General features: G+C 42.2%; 1 protein-coding gene across 3 annotated transcripts; it reads left to right on the top strand.

The window, feature by feature from the left end:
• The first annotated feature begins 10,457 nt into the window (after positions 1-10,457).
• Positions 10,458-11,608, top strand: LOC131233495 (abscisic acid receptor PYR1-like). 3 transcript variants are annotated; one of them, XM_058230217.1, is made up of 2 exons: positions 10,458-11,115; positions 11,468-11,608. In XM_058230217.1, exon 1 carries the CDS (start codon positions 10,479-10,481, stop codon positions 11,091-11,093), a length of 615 nt encoding a protein of 204 aa, XP_058086200.1. In that variant the 5' UTR covers positions 10,458-10,478; the 3' UTR covers positions 11,094-11,115; positions 11,468-11,608. The 3 variants fall into 3 exon arrangements, with proteins under 3 accessions (XP_058086200.1, XP_058086201.1, XP_058086199.1); XM_058230218.1 differs by lacking the exon at positions 11,468-11,608 and adding an exon at positions 11,226-11,442; XM_058230216.1 differs by lacking the exon at positions 11,468-11,608 and adding an exon at positions 11,223-11,244.
• Positions 11,609-11,848: the final 240 nt, after the last annotated feature.

Raw genomic sequence — 11,848 nt, 5'->3', positions numbered from 1 at the left:
TAGCTACGCCCATACTTAACCTATGTCGCATCAGGCATGGTACCATTAGACCCACCCAACACATTGACATTTGTACTACGATGAAGATCACCTAGCACATAAATCAAAATGCTTCACTCATCACGTGAGCCATGCTGTTGGAATCAATGGACAACCTATGTCCAGCTCCAACAGATAGCTGTGGCGCATCTAATGACCAGGTTAGTCCAAGTTTCCAGCTCCAACAGATATATAGCTGTGGCGCATTTAATGATCAGGTTAGTCCAAGTTTTGTGCAAGTTGATATTCGTGGTAGGTCCTACCATTTTACCATCTTTTCTACCAACATGCAAATATTGTAGAACATAGAGGTCATTGTGAGAATGGTGGGCCACAAGATGAAAATCACCTGGCACAAAAATAGGATGCTTCGGTTATTGGGTGGGCCGCACTGTTGAAAGCAATGGATAGCAGATGGCTGGATTCAACGTATAGGTGTGGCTTACCTAATGAGCACAGATCAGTCCTGATTCTTGGGAAGGGTCATCTCCTTGGTGGGGCCTGCTATCTTTCTCATGCTAGTGATTTTTACACAAGTACCATGTTGCGGAGAAAGCTGGCATGATATAGGGTACTGTTTACTGCAGGTTAATTATGAGTTATAAACGTGATGACAGGCTAGGAATAGCATAACCCTACTAAAGAACAATGAACAATCAAGAAAATGGGAAAGGATTGGCTACTCCCCCTGACACCGGCCCCGTGGCTGATGGTCGGTGCTCTGTGGGCTCCACCATGATGTACGTGTTTCATCTATTCCGTTAATTCATTTTTACAGATCATTTTATTCCTTGATACAAAAAATGAAAGGGATATAAATCTTAGGTGGGCCACACCACAGGACAAAAATAATGAATGGATATTCACAATTAAAATTCTCCTAATGCCCACTGTACTGTTTATTTGACATCCAATATGTTTATTTGGTCATAAAGACCCAGATGAAGGGAAACAATAAATATTAGCTTGATCTAAAACTTTTATGGCCCCCAAAATATTTTTAATGGTCAAAATTCATTCAACACTGTTTCGTGTAATGTGGTCCACTTGAGACTGAGATATAATTCATTTTTTATATAAAAATAGATAGACGGCATGGATTACACACATACATCATGGTGGGCCCACAGAGTACAGACCACCAGCCAATGGCTGGTGTCAGGGGGAGTGGCCAATCCGTTCCCCAAGAAATTATACCCAAGATCTTTACTATAATTTCAGAACGTGTGTGGTTAGGATTGAAAGAAAAGTCTGGGAGATGCTCAGGTGCTTTCCGAGCACTATTAAGTTATCGTCATCCTAGTTGGATTATGATACCTTGACAGTACAATCCATTAATCTGGACTGTTCATAGGTTCCAGCGCATATTCCATGTGAGACCATGAAAAATTTATACCAAGTCGACAAATATTAACCGTTTGATCAATCACCTTCAACATGGAGGGTCAAGATTATTTACACAAAAGTAGGTCTTTGTTATGATCATAACGGATTGCTTATGATTCCAAAGAATCACCTTTGTTAGGCAATCGTATCTACCCAATCCATGCTTTGCAAAAGGACGGATGTATAAAATAAGGCAAAACCAAAGGATGGTTTGGATCGTCTGATTAGTGAGATTTTTGTATGGTGATCCATGAACTGTGTTCTGGACTTAATGGACGGTTCAGATTGATTGATTGATCTGTTCAAGCAAACAAATGCAACCAGGAGCACTATAACTTACAGTACTCCAAGAGCAATGTATTGGTAATGATCCGGACTCTTATACATATGTTATACAAAGCGAAAGTCCGGTCGTTTGCATAGAAATAGATTTGTATAGTTTTATTTTATTTGAGAAACAGCGATTGGATGGTTTCTTAGAAATTATTTCATATTATTCGATTGAAAATTTTAATGGAGAGACAGAGAGAATTATTGTTGCTATGATTGGGTGGTTGTCACGTGGGGACCACCACCTGAAAGAGCGTAGCTAATCTGGTGTGGGCCCACCACCCAACATGTGGTGATCTTTACATGTGACGACCGTTGAATTCAAATGGGAGGTTGTCATTTCTCTTGCTTCAGCCAGAAATGCTCAGTGTACAACCTCGTATCTGAACTTTCGCATACAATGCCCTTCTTTATCGCCAGTGGGGAACTTCTGTAGAACATCCAATCCGTGAAAAAGGTGGGTCCACAGTATAAGTATCAATCCTGATCAAAATTGGACGGTTTGATTAATTATGTTGGCAGCAAAAATGCTGTGGGACAGACCGACGGTTGTGCATGGATTCCGATGGCGTAGCTATCCTAATGAGTGGACCACCATGGATTTCGATTTGGGTGCTGTTTTTGATAGGGCCCACATTTTGGACGACTTGGATTGCCTAAACAGTTTTCACGATGGCGGGAAAGGAAATTTTGTATGTGAGAGTTGGCATACATTGAGAACATTTCTCCGCCTGTTGTACACCATATCTTTTGCCCTCCCGGACAGGACTTTCCTGTAACGTGGGGTTACTGGTGGGCCCCACGTGATGTCTGTGTCATATCCACTCTGTCCATCCATTTTGAAAGTTGGATTTTAGGACATGTGATCAAACATGAGGCAGATTCAAGGCTCAAGTGGACCACACCGTTGGAAAGAGGAGAGCGGATAAGTGTTATCCGGGTAACATTACCTTGGCCCACCGTGGGGGCGACCTTGATGATTTTATTGTATATCCACGCCGTCCATTCGTTTTTCCAGCCCATTGTAGGGTGTTATTAAAAAGCTTAAGCATATAAAAATCCTAGGTGGACTACACCATTGGAAATAGTGATGAATGACCATTAAAACCTTTTTATGGGCCACAAAAGTTCTGGATCAAGATTATATTTGTAGTGTCCCTTCATCCATGGTTTTTTGACCTTATCAACAGGTTGGATGGAAAATAAACATTACGGTGGGCCCTAGGAAGTTTTTAATGGTAGGACTCTAATCACCACTTTTTCCTGTGGTGTGGTCCACATAAGATTTTTATCTGTTCCATTGTTTAGACCATTGCCTAAAATGGGCAACAGAAACGTATGGACGGCATGGATATACAACACATCATCAAGGTGGGCCCCACCGCTAGAGTAACACCCACAAACGTGTTACCCGGGTAACACATAATCCATTCCCGTGGAAATAGAAATGTTGACGGTTGAAACCCTCCCGAGCCTACCGAATGTTTATGTCATCTAATCCGTGCACAAGGTCATTCCAACGAGGCCGAAGGGAAAACGTAGATATAAGATCGACATAAAAACTTCCGGGCCCTCACGAAGATTTCAATGGTGGGCGTTCAATCCTCACTGTTTCTTGTGTTTAGGCCCACTGATCTATCTTTTGTTTCAGATAGGCTGGCGGAACTGACGGCTGCATCACGGTGGGCCTCACAGAGCTTAGGATTAAAGGGGATTCATGTAACCCGTCTTACAGGCAAGTGGAAAAGTCCCATTTTAGCTGCGATCGAGTAAGTTACGTCTCTGTCGTGACTCAGATGTCGCTGCCAACTACGGCTCACTTCCTGAGATGTTCCCATCATTTGAACCGTTCGTACTCTCATCACTGCCACAAATTATCCCATTATCCCATAGCCTTTGATTTTAGAGTTGAGCTTAAGAGCCATCTAAGGTCTTCTAAGTTTCTTACGGTTGGCCGTACAGCATAGAGTATGGACGGTTCTGATCGTTAGAGAACTCAGCATGTAGGCCCCACCAAGCGGCAAGGCTAGATGCTATGTTGCGACAGAGGCAAAACGAAATCTTCATCTAGCTTAGGGCCATGAGTCTTGTGTGTAGACGTACCTCTCGTGGTCTGAAGGATGTAGGCGCGGGAATCTAAACTGAAATTTAAAATTGGTTTATCACCGACATTAGACGGTCGGATTTCAGGCACGCCTGCATCCTTGTTCGGTGCAGGAGGGTATGCAATTCTGATGAGTGGGCCCTGGTTGGGTAATCCAGAGCATTGATACATTGTTGAAGCTTTCCCTGTAGACGGTTAAGGAGAGAAATAAAACGCGCGCCCTTCTTCCAAATTCAACTGAAACGTACCGAAGATCGGTTCCTGGGATCTTCCAATCCTGGAGGTCTTTTATTCGTGGTCCGAAACTGGGCCCCACATCTACTATTCGGAGTTTGGTACGCAATGTCTGTGAATTTCGTCAAGTGGGTGTGCGTAACATCGGAATCACGTTGAATGTGTAGTATTTGTCTCTCCCTTCAGATCCTTGTCTTTGTTGTAATCATGTGTCCCACTTGATGACCGGTCGTGATCTCTGGCACGTGCTACGGAAGAAAATTAGTGGTCGCGTTTGGCAGGAGCACCAATGAACAATGTTCCCGTTAGCTAACTGATTTCGACACCCAGCTGTCTGATAAATACTCCTTTTCTTTTCTAGGGAAAGACTTCATACACCTATGATGGGTTTTGACAGTATTATCAGAAGTGGAAAGGATGATGGTATTGCCTAAGACTCGAAAAGTTGGCGTATTTATTAGACGGGAAAGTTGAATAATTATAAAGTGGCTCAAGATCTTGTTGCATGTATTTCTATTTGTTTTTGTCAAGTGCGGCATGCAAGAATCAATTTTTCGGCTCAATTCAAACAGAACAATTTTCACCTTAAACAGGGTATGAAAATATGTCAAATGTTATCCTATGTGATCAATACCTGAGAAAATTGATCGCCTATTCAACCACTCTCACAAGATTATTATAAGGGCGTGTTTGGATTCACGGTTTTAAGTATATAGTATGGTATTAGTGGGGTTGATGGGACATATTCTTCGTTTGGAAACGAACGGCGGGCGACGCATTTAATGTGCGCGAATATGCCTGAGAACCACTTTACATCATCGATGGGATTGTACCGCGCAACCGGCCGGACGTTCAGTCAGACGTAAACAGGAAGAAAACATTTTCTTCTTTCACTGTGTTGCTGATAATGCTCAGTATGACAGTCTTTTGACAAATCCACACCGTCCATCATCTTCCTCTCGAGATTTAAACGAAGAATGGTGAGCTTTGATCATCTGATGATGTGGCCTACTGAGACAATCAAGTTGAAACAATAGCCGAATGGTCTTCTTTTGATCATTGTAACGATCATGAGGAAGTACATGACCATGAAAGGTTAACATGCTTTTGATGGGTTTTTCTCCCTCTACCTGATGAACGGTTCGGATCCACCTTTCACTGCATGATGGTGGCCCACAACAAAAAGACGGAACCTCTGTTTCGCAACATAGTCGACGTACGTTGATTTTGTAAAGTTTGGTAGCCTACTTATCGAAGCTTCTTGGAAAATCCACTCCGTCCATTGGATTTAGGACGAAAAACCATCTGGAAGGGAGTGCTTTTGGAGTGAAATCAGCGTGGCCCATGAGGGTGTTTACTCCGCCGTCCATTTCATGTTTAACGGTTGAGATTCTGCAATAGTTTGCATAAAAACAAAAGGACACCTAAGCAAGGGTAATGCCCACCCTTTGAAGTGAATGAATGACTCAGATCATTCAATGGAACAGTGACTGAGCCCCGCTACACGCACGTATATATATCGTGTGGCCCTTATCCAATCGTTTCCAAACATTGATCTGACATGAAATTGTATACATGCTAGAGTAATACGTCCTATCCAAACATTGGTTAGTGGCACGTCTCCACTAGATGTATTCTGAATATTGCCCAACGTATACGTGAACAGTACCGGATACAATACAATACAACCAAAACGTGAATCCAAACACGCCCTAAGATGATTAAGCGATTGTTAGAAAGTAGAGTTTTTTCTCTTAAAATGGATTACACTGACTTCCATACTAAATGACTTTTGGTATACCAGGCAATAAAAAAGAATCACATAGATAAAGGATTGTTCATGATCAACCATGGGATGAGACCGCAAGTAGCCTTATGGAATAAAAAACTTTTTGTACTGAAATAGAAATAATTCAGCATACGTTCATAAACTTAAATTATAGCTAAAGATTACTATTAAAGATTATCACTACTTATTCATCCCCATTATCACTATTACTCATGAGAACCAATTGGAATAGGTTAAGTGTAATTTGTACGGATCTGCGTGATGTATCTAAAGATTTGAAAAAGATTTCTTAGTAACAATAGTAGAAATGTATCAAACAATGCCATGCTATCGCTTAGTGCAACCGATAAAGGAGTAGTCGTGAGTAAGATGTTATAGGATAAATGACAGAAGAAGAAGCAGAGGAAGCTAAGTAGTGGTGAATGATTGTTGTAACCGTCAGAACGTGTGAGGGATCCAGATGGTCAAATTAAAGTTATAAATAAAAAAGAAATTTAGTAGGAAGAATTCATCTCATACCAACCCAATCAAATAAAACATTATATTTCAATTATCCTTTTAATTACCAGTCAATTTATATTTTATAGCGTAATTGTTTACTTTTCCTGTCAACCAAATTACATTTCTTAATATAAATCTTTACTTTCGGCCTGCTTTTTATATTCCGTAGCACTAATCAAGTAGCTGGTAATCTTAACTGTAATTTGTGTCTATGCTCATACATTGAATTCATTTATTCACTTATAAAGTTGTTTTGTAGTTGTTCTTTGCGACTGTCTATAAAAATTTCTTTCTCATTTCACTTTATCTGTATTAAAAAATCTTTTTGTATGGAAGGCAAAGGTGTAACCTATCATCAGAAGACGACGAACCCCACCCTCTGAATATTGTCTGATCCTGTTTTCGCATTAAATGAGTGACTAAATAAGCAATTGGTCTCATAAGATCCCGGTCATACACTATATGTCTACTTACTTTTAATTTCAATTCTAGCACGCCCACACATATACAATTGAGAATTGATTCCCAATACTACTCTTAAAATAGTGTTAAAGATATGGAAAGGAAGATTGATTGATTTATTTGATTGTTATGATATGCTACTCGAACTTTGACCGGGTGTTGAAACTCCTGAGAGTTCACCACCTGAGCAAGGGTAAAGATCCCCCCACCTTACCATCACATGACATGTAATATCCAAATTGCTAGCTATGCTTTCATAAAAAGTGATTTAAATATTTTCAAAGATTTTTCATGTGATATATTATTTTCTTTATACAAGTACATATGTTATTATCTGATTGGTTATTTGAAAAATGACCAAAAATAAGTGCAACAGATCTGTCAAGTTTAACCGACTGGATATCATACCATCACTTTATTTCTAATTGAATGGTATAGATTATCAGGCACTGTTTCAGAAGGGTTCAACAAATCAAGCGAGCCTCTAGACGAGAGCCTCGCAAGAAAAACCCTCTCTGTTTTGACAGGTAGGTCTCTTGCAGCTGGCTGCATGCTTACTTATCACATGCACAGCAATCTAATACATGGAAACGTGGGTTCTTTATCAACATCACCTATTCATTTAACAAAAAAAGTCGTTCCAGCCAAATGCGGCCCACAACTGTTCATTGAGAAATAGCCTCCGCCGTCAATGGATATCGGCGGTTTGGCATCTCTCTTCACATCGTGTTGCACGCGTACTTCTTCCGCGGCCGCGATGGATGGATTCTGACTGTATGATGCTTAATACGCAGGCAGTAGGAAATTTCACACGTGGCATGTAAGTCATTTAAAATAAACCGTTCAAGTGGTAGGCCTCAGTTTGGATGGGTCTTAAAGCTGAAATTACACTGTTTTACTTTCTTACCTCTGATTACCTAACATTTAATGGACGTACAAAATGAAAACAATCAACGGTCATGATTCCTGTAGATTAAGTTTAGGACAGTTCCTTAGATCTGAATTTCAGCTGATGAGGGCCTTACGGTTTCTAGTTTAAGCATGCCATGTGTAAGGCTACTAACTGCCGGAGCATCAACTGTCACACTCTGCAGAGTAGACGAGGATAAGACATCCCCGCTTTCACAGGCGTCAGATAGACAGACTCCACCGGAAAGCTCGAGAAAGCATCAGCATGCAGGCAAGATGACATTCAATCTGGACTGCAGGCACTATCACGGGGATCACATGTCTTGGAAGTTACATCAACAACTGATTAGATGGTTAGGATCATTCCATCTACTGGTGTTACGCACAATTCGGAAAGCCACGTAGATGGACGGTCCTGATTGACAACAGGGAGTCGGAGACGGCTTGGCCGGACGTGGATTTCCCGCGAAGCAGGCGCTGGAAACTTACGTGGGGACCACGTGATGTTCTTGAGAAATCCACCCCGTCCATCCGCTTTTAAAGATAATTTCAGGACATGTGGCCAAAAAATGAGCCAGATCCAATAATCAAGTGGATCGAAAACGTGAGAATTGAACGTCCACAGTTGAAATATTCGTGGAGGCACAGAAGTTTTCAATCAGTCTAATATTTGTATTTTCTGTTCATCCCAGTAGGAATGACGTTATGAACGGTATGGATGGAATGTAAACATCACCGTCGACATCCGGGAGATTTCAACGGTAAGAATTTCCCTACCCTCCTTTTCCTGTAGTGCGGTCCACTTGAGTCTTGGATCCTGCTCATTTTTGGTATCAAGTTTGAAATGATCTAAAAAAGCGGATGGACGGGGTAGATTTCTCAAAAACATCACAGTAGCCCCACCTACGTTTCCAGCGCTCGAACTCCGCGTCCGGCTCAGCCATATTCTGGTTCTACAGTCTCCGCCATTTCATCTCACAATCCATACGCCAGCAGTTAGATACTGTACACCTGCCAAGAATCTAACTCCATCCAACCGTCCACGTCGTGATCTCTACCATAGATGGGATCCAGACTCACATGAAACTGGTGACCAGACGTAGACAGTTGAAAGATATCATGATTATCTCTGGCTCTTTAGTTGAGATGGTATATACAGTGCAGTATACATGCGCTATTCAGGATTCGATCCTGATTGTCTTAATTTGTAAACCTTACCAGGTACAGCAAAAAAATAAGAGGGATATAATGATTTGAACGGTTTGGATCGAGTTCTCTATAGGCCTCATGCAACTTCTGTACGGCCGTACTCTGCCAGATCATCAGGTAAGTGCTCCGAGATTCTCATCTCCGCTGGAGATGCAGACCCTCGTCTGGATGCAGCCTTGCTGCATGTCTCTAGAACGCCGTGCTCGCATTACGTGTAAGCCCAAAACCGGGCCTATGCGCACCACGCACTGACGCGTATTTTAGGCTTTTTCCATTCCACGCCCGGCAAATACGACAAAGAAATTATAAAATAGGTGAACCGCCAGAACGGCTCGACTCGGCTCAGCGACTCAGTTGACTGTCCATCAACCATTAGCAAAACCCAGCTATCAACCGACGCGTCAACGTCACCAAGTTGACACCCCTCCAACACCCAAAAAAAACCAAAATCTATATTTAAAATTATTTTTATAATATTAAATAATAGAAAGAAATGACCAGATCTCACACACAAGTAGTTGGACAGTAGTGTTAATATCCAACTAGGACATCATATCCCATATTTCATTTTGATCAAAATCTAAACCGTTCAATCAGTTGGATCCATCCGGAGAACACGTAATAGAAAAAGTGAAATTGATCCACTCATCAAACAATGTAAATCATATGAAAATTGGAAAAACGTCAGTATGGTATAAAGTATATGCATGGCCCACCTGATGAGTATATCAGTATAGAACTTTTAGAGTATGATTACCATAGTCTCGATTACCTTTGAACGGGTTGGATTTGTATACACATGAAATCTATGGAATTACGAGCGAGTTAGACGGCAACACAATCGCCTAACTAGTTTGTGCGGGAGACCTCCTCAAAAGAAATAATACATTATTATTTCTTTATTTTACAGTGCTAGACTTCGGGAGCACACGAAAGCGTTCTCCGCCGGATCTCATGGCTCGCCTCGTCTGGGACAGCACAAAGCGATCCCGAGGTGGGCCTGCCATGTAATCTGTGGGTATAAATAAACCTCTTTTACAATCTTAACCGCTGGAAAAGTGCTGTCATTGAATCAGTCACGAAGTGCAAGTTCCGGCCATCAAGGTGGGCCCAACAGTAAATGGGAGGATAGAATGGATATCAATAATCCATATTGGATATACAGAAGCCTTGGTTCTGATCAGATCAAAGCCTCAACCTGACGTGAGCAAAAGCACAAAGACAAGAACAGCCAACGGTCCACATTATTCATCAAGCAGCAGTCCTTAAATGAATGAATGGCCGTGATCATCCAAACAGTCCGATTATCAGTTCTTGTACGTTGCACGGATAGACCCATCTCTTCACCAGTTCGATCACGCCATTTATTGAATTCAACATCCAGAGGTGCACAATTTCGTAAGCAACCGAAGTACACCTTTCCTTTTCACTTATTTTAATTTTTCCCATCTCCCCCTATATTATATCAGTAACCCCCTTCTCTCTCTTTCCCTCTCTCTCTCTCTCTGAGCAGCAATGGAAGAAGGAGAGAAATCAACGGCATCAGGAGAAAGCGAGGACGGAGGCCATCAGATTCCACCGGGCGTGACCAGAGAAGAATTCGAGGAGCTGAAGCCCATCATCGACACGTGCCATAAATACGATATGTCTCCAGGCCAATGCTACTCCCTCCTCGCGCAGCGTATATACGCTCCCGTACATACGGTCTGGTCCTTGGTCCGCCAGTTCGACAAGCCCCAGGTCTACAAGCACTTCATCAAAAGCTGCTCCATGAAAGGGCAGGAGATGACCGTCGGATGCTTAAGGGAGGTCAACGTCATCTCCGGGTTACCGGCTAGCACCAGTACGGAGAGGCTGGACCTGCTGGATGATGACCGGCACGTAACAGGGTTCAGCATCATAGGCGGGGAGCATCGTCTCAGGCAATACAGGTCGGTGACGACGTTGAATGAGTTCGGAGGCGATGGGAAGATCTGCACCGTTGTTTTGGAATCGTACGTCGTGGATGTGCCCGAGGGGAATACAGAAGAAGATACGAGGATGTTTGCCGATACGGTGGTGAAGCTGAATCTACAGAAGCTGGCGTCCGTCGCGGAGGGTATGGCGAAGGAGGATCAAAAGGGAGGGTAAAATGGGAAAAACAGAAAAAACAGTATGGAGAAATTCCGTTCCTTTTTTTTCTTTTCTTTTTTAATTTTCTGTTTGTAATAAATGTTTTTTTTTGGGGGAAATTACCGAGACCTCCCTATTTGTGTTTAGCAGATCGACCAGTTGCCGTGTTGGAATGACCAGAATGCCCTCTCTCATCTCTCAATATGGGAAACCATCAGGGGCCATGTGATATGGATCTTTTTTCCAATTTAGGCATTTTGTGGGGAAAATTCTGTGAACCTGGGGATATTGTGGTCATTTTGAGAAAATGGGGAGGTGTCTGTAATTTTCTTTTTTCCTTTCTTTTTTTTTTGTAATTTTGATTTTCTCTTTCGTTTTTTGTGGTGGAGAAGTCAGTTTGGGATTTGGCCCATTTGGGGAAGTTGGCAGACGCTTGGGGCGTATAACGCTGTATCTTACACAATGGAATACATACGGCGTAGAAATACGATGTAAATGGCGACTTTTTCTTTCTTATTCGGGCCCTCTCTCTCTCTCTCTCTCTCTCTCTCTCTCGTTTCTTTCTCGAGAAATTCCATGAAAGGGAAACCCACATGGGTTTTCTCAACTTGCTCTTTGATAAATGATGAAATTGCATTCGACCCGTAGTTATCATGAAGGTCGTTGTCGCCATTACAATGGCATTTATGTGATTGGAAGCTCTGGCCGGAGCCCGAGCAGCCGGGCGAGGGTAACGTGATTTAACCGGTTTGAGATAGGGCATGTACTATGCT

The sequence above is a fragment of the Magnolia sinica genome, chromosome 18 (genome assembly GCF_029962835.1).
Source record: "Magnolia sinica isolate HGM2019 chromosome 18, MsV1, whole genome shotgun sequence".
Lineage (NCBI taxonomy): Eukaryota > Viridiplantae > Streptophyta > Magnoliopsida > Magnoliales > Magnoliaceae > Magnolia > Magnolia sinica.
The sequence above is the reverse complement of the archived record's forward strand: the minus strand, read 5'-3'. Positions and strand labels throughout refer to the sequence as shown.